Below are 4,645 nucleotides of genomic sequence, written 5' to 3'. Positions count from 1 at the left end.
TTTTTTAAAAAATTTTAACACTTGTTTTTGAACATTGTTTATAAAAAAAGTGAATTTTTTTCAAAATGGTCCCAAATTTTCAAAATAATCTGTGGAGCCGTTTTTAAGAACGGTCCCATTGAATATTTTCGCCATTAAAAGTACATTTTTGTAAATGAAAATAGCGAAAAGAAGTTTATTATTGTACGCCAGTAGTAGTAGGGCTGTACCAGTTCTAAAACACAGGTAATGCAGGTGTCTACATTACCGACATATGGTAACTCTACTTTACCCTTGGCGGATGTTACCGGCCGTTGGCGCGAGATGGCGCTGTTGCTCGCGGGAATATTTGAAATTTAACCCTTTTGGTTAGGTTGATGTTACCGACCGTTGCCGCGAGATGGCGCTGTTGTTCGCGGGAATTTTTGAAATGTTTAACCCTTTTGGTCACCTCCCTTACCACCCACTTTCAACCCTCTTGGTCACCCACCACCCCCTTATTTGCATATGATTTTTTTTAAAATTTAACCCTTTCTATCGCCTACCCACCCCCTTATTTTGCATAACCCTTTTCAGTATAAACATATACGATTCCAAAAATTTAAAAATCATAATTAGAACCTCGAGGAACAAAGGGTTCGCGAGATACCGCGCGGGACTGTGGGTGGTTGGGAGTGGGTGGCTGTGGGTGGCGCACAGTGCATGGCTCAAAAGTGAAAGGTGCGCGGCAGATGTGCGCGTACGGTCACCGGGGCCCGTTGGTAGTCCATGCGTCAAGTGGGGATGGAGTTCAGTGGTGGGATGTTGTGTATGGTGGGGACTACATGTACCTCAGGCGATTCCCGTGGCAAGGAAAATCATTCTGTTCTAGCTTCCAGAATCAGCAGCATCAGACCTCTGGCACTCGCAGCAGTAGAATTAAAATAGAGAATCCCACCCACATTCCTCCCACTTGGTCACCCTCTACCACCCACTCACGTCATTTTAAGCTTCCCTCCAACTTTCCACCCACTAATTTGCATGCCGATTATATTTTTCATGGTATGTAACTATTTTACCATATACTAATGTTGTTTTTTAGAAGAAGGCGGCACTTTTTAAAACTTCTTTTTTCCATGGTAAGCCCCTATTTTTCAATGGTAACTCTACTTTATCATAGACCGATGTTACCGACTGTTGTCGCAAGATGGCGCTGTTTCTCGCGGGAATTTTTAAATTTTTAACCCCTTTGCATAATTCCCTATTTTTCAGTGGTAACTCTACTTTACCATAGATCGGTGCTACCAACTGTTGTCGCAAGATGGCGCTGTTACTCGTGGGAATTTTTAAACCTCATTGCATAGTCATTTTTTGAACATTCTACCCACTTTCCTCCCACTTGGTCACCCTCTACCAACTACTCATTTCTTAGCTCTTCTCCCACTTTCCACTCTCTTGACAACCAGAGTGGGGTTCATGCGCACTCCCTCTCTCGCCCATCAACATTGCGCGCGCATTATTATAATAGAGTGGGGGTACATAGTATATGGTGTGTTGCGTGCGCAGTTTTTTTGTTTAAAGTGGGAGTGAAAAGAAGTGGGAGAAAAAAGAAGAGTGGGGCTGATGGCATATAATGCAGAACACAAGCCCGGAGATAGCATAACTGTTACAGATATACTGAAGCAACAACATCCACAGCTGCCACAGCATTAGCATCACTACTCCATCTTCTATAAGGTATATATTCTACTTTAACTCCTTTTTTTAACCCACTTCCCTCCCAGCTTAATTTTGATTTTTATATTAAAATTTTCCATTTACTTCTGCTTACAGATATAAAAAGAAATCATGGATTTACAAAAACTCAACGCTATTGGTCACATGGAAAGCTTCCTGCCAACAAAACCGCTTGCTGAGTTGACTCCAAATGCTTTATATACTGTAACCAAAATAAAGAGGGTGCAGACAAAATTCGGAGGTAGGATTGTAGCAGAACTAGATACTACATTCAACACTTTCCTCCCAGCAAGGTTCGCGAAGCTGTTCGAAACTGAACCTGCATCATTCACAATGATGGAAGAAGCCGCGCAATCTCAAAAATTACAATTAAAATATATCGGCGGCAAGTTTAATGTAATCGAATTTGAATATAAGTAATATTAAAAAATTATTAAAATATAAAAAGAAAAAATAATTGTAATATAAAATTGTAAATATTCATAATGTGAGAAAAAATAAATGTATTAATTTACATAAAAAAATGGTTTCTTTTCTTATTTTACCTTCATTATTAGTCTTAATACTAAGGGTATAGGTTCAAGTAATAAATAGACGTTTTTTTTTTATTTTTTAAAAACTAATAAATTAATTTATTCAGATAAAGTATTTAAAATTTATTATACATAAGATTCAGAATTTTCATAAAAAGATTTTAAAGTAGTATAAGTACAATCCACTTCATCGACACCATCTGATAAATTTCTCAATTCACTCGATACATTCAGAAACCAATTTCGAAGAATCATAACAATGTTTACAGCACAATGATTAGTTTCAGTAATATGATGTGTACATGTAGTTAACAATGATTCAGTTTTAATATTTTTAATCGCTGGACAGTCTATATCTTCTAAATTTTGCACATTTAACAAATATTTTTCTAACCACTGCTTTTTTTCAACACCTTTCGTGTAGATAGTTTTTGCACCTCGTAATGTTTCTTGTATAATAGTACGCAGTTCATCATAAGATACATCTCCAGACATCCAGTGGATTCCATGATAATTGTTTGTTAGCCAGAGATTTTCACTTTTATAACGTTGAGGTAATGAATTCCAAGCACATGGAGGTTCAAAGAGGTAAACTCGAGGTTGAGCATCAGCTTCAAGAGGAAGTATAGCCAACTCTTTGAAAATGAAATCGTTGCAGGGTTTCTTGAAGCCTTGAACGTCTACGATGAACTCCATCCTGGAATAGAAATAAATTTCTATCCCAGGAACGTGAGTTATATACCTCTCAGTTCAACCCCCACTACTTTCATTTTACCCCCTCCACTGCTTTACATCTTTTTAACTATACCGCTGATTGGTTTATACTGTACAATGCGATCATGTATGATGAGGCAATAAGCAGTTGTTTCAGCAGGTATATTATTTCTAGCTTCAAATTCCAAACGTACATCAACTGACGTTTGTTTGAGAAACTCGTTTTGTTTTGAACAATCAATAACAATTAGAGGAGCCAATGATTTAAAAGTGTCAAGCTTTAATATGGGTTCAGAATCTCTTCCATAGTAGGAAGATTGAAAATTAGCATACATATAAAGTATAGAATATTGATTTTGATTAAAATTTAAATTTAAATTTCCATAAGGATATGATTGTGAATTCAAAAAGAGTTTTACATTTGTAATGTCGCAGTGATCAAAATAACTGGCAGACTTTTTACGTTTATCTTTTCTTCCTGTTTGGAATCCAACAATTACATATCGAGGCTTCTCTAATTGTGTTGACGATTTTATTTGCCACATGACTCTTGTACTTGACGGAATTAAGGGATATTCAAACATTTCCCATGATCGAAAACTCATTGAAATTAGTGGATCTTTCTCGATAAATTTCAATAATTTGATTTTATTATTATCAGATGGTAAAACATATGGCACTAACCATTCCACTTTATTAATTTGTACTTTGAACTGTTCATCTGCACCTTCGCCCGTTTGAATAATAGAATTTAAATCACTACGTGCTCTTATTAAAATCAGTTCATGTTTCGCATTCATAACAATTTTTTTATAATCTTCAGCAAAACCAAAAATCATACCAAGTGGTACTGATACATCAAAATATCCATCTTGTAATGACATTCTTGTATTCAATTCCATATTCAAAATTCCTGCATTTTCAGCGCGGTTAAGTTGAGGTGGTGTTAATGAAACCAAGCTTTTCATAGTAGTTGTATGTCCAACGTACTTGCAACGGTCAATCTCAATACCATTCAATTCATAACGAATTTCATCAAACAAATAGGCTATCGCATTGTTGGTGAAATGAATATTTTGTGTGGCATCAGTTCCATCAGCATTAGTCAACCTTCCAAAAATATGTAATACACTATTGCTTGGTAAAATAGATAAATCTTGATTTTGTACAATAATGCGAATTTCATCACTATTGTTAAACGATGAGGATGCATATGGTTGATGACTGTGAATCTCATAATTAGCTATGGATTCATCAAAATTCACTGATGCTGAAATGCTGAGAATCTCCTCCATTTTTCTTATAACAGCGACACAAAATAAACAAGAAAAAATTTTCTCCTCTTCTCTTCTTTCTCTTCCTTAGTTTTGATTTCTGACTCGTAGACCTAGCTGCTTCAGGAATTGTCGACTCTGAGGTGTTAACACCTTGCGAGCTGTATTCAAACTGATCTTCGATGGACATGGTGTTTGAGTTTTATAACTACTTCCGACTTTTCGATTATAAACAATACCCATTACATTGATTTAATGTGTAAACGGATTGTTATTGTCTCTCCTCTAAAATTAACTAAAATACCGTTCTGATCTACTATACGTAGCTGAATGTTATGTATTGTCCTTACGGCGACTGGAAGGTAAATGATGTGTGCTGGAACTTCTACAATCTTATATCCCGGTGGAACAGTGGGGAAAAATTCATGT

At 36.1% G+C, this 4,645-nt stretch overlaps 1 protein-coding gene across 1 annotated transcript; it reads right to left on the bottom strand.

Annotated features, from left to right (window-relative positions):
• Positions 1-3,016: 3,016 nt before the first annotated feature.
• LOC127287912 (uncharacterized) lies at positions 3,017-4,237 on the bottom strand. Its single transcript, XM_051315064.1, has one exon. It carries the CDS (start codon positions 4,235-4,237, stop codon positions 3,017-3,019), a length of 1,221 nt encoding a protein of 406 aa, XP_051171021.1.
• Positions 4,238-4,645: the final 408 nt, after the last annotated feature.

This window comes from Leptopilina boulardi, unplaced genomic scaffold (genome assembly GCF_019393585.1).
Source record: "Leptopilina boulardi isolate dan_hultmark-lab unplaced genomic scaffold, ZJU_Lbou_2.1 LbouV2_377, whole genome shotgun sequence".
NCBI lineage: Eukaryota > Metazoa > Arthropoda > Insecta > Hymenoptera > Figitidae > Leptopilina > Leptopilina boulardi.
Note: the sequence above shows the minus strand (reverse complement) of the source record. Positions and strands in the feature narration are given on the sequence as shown.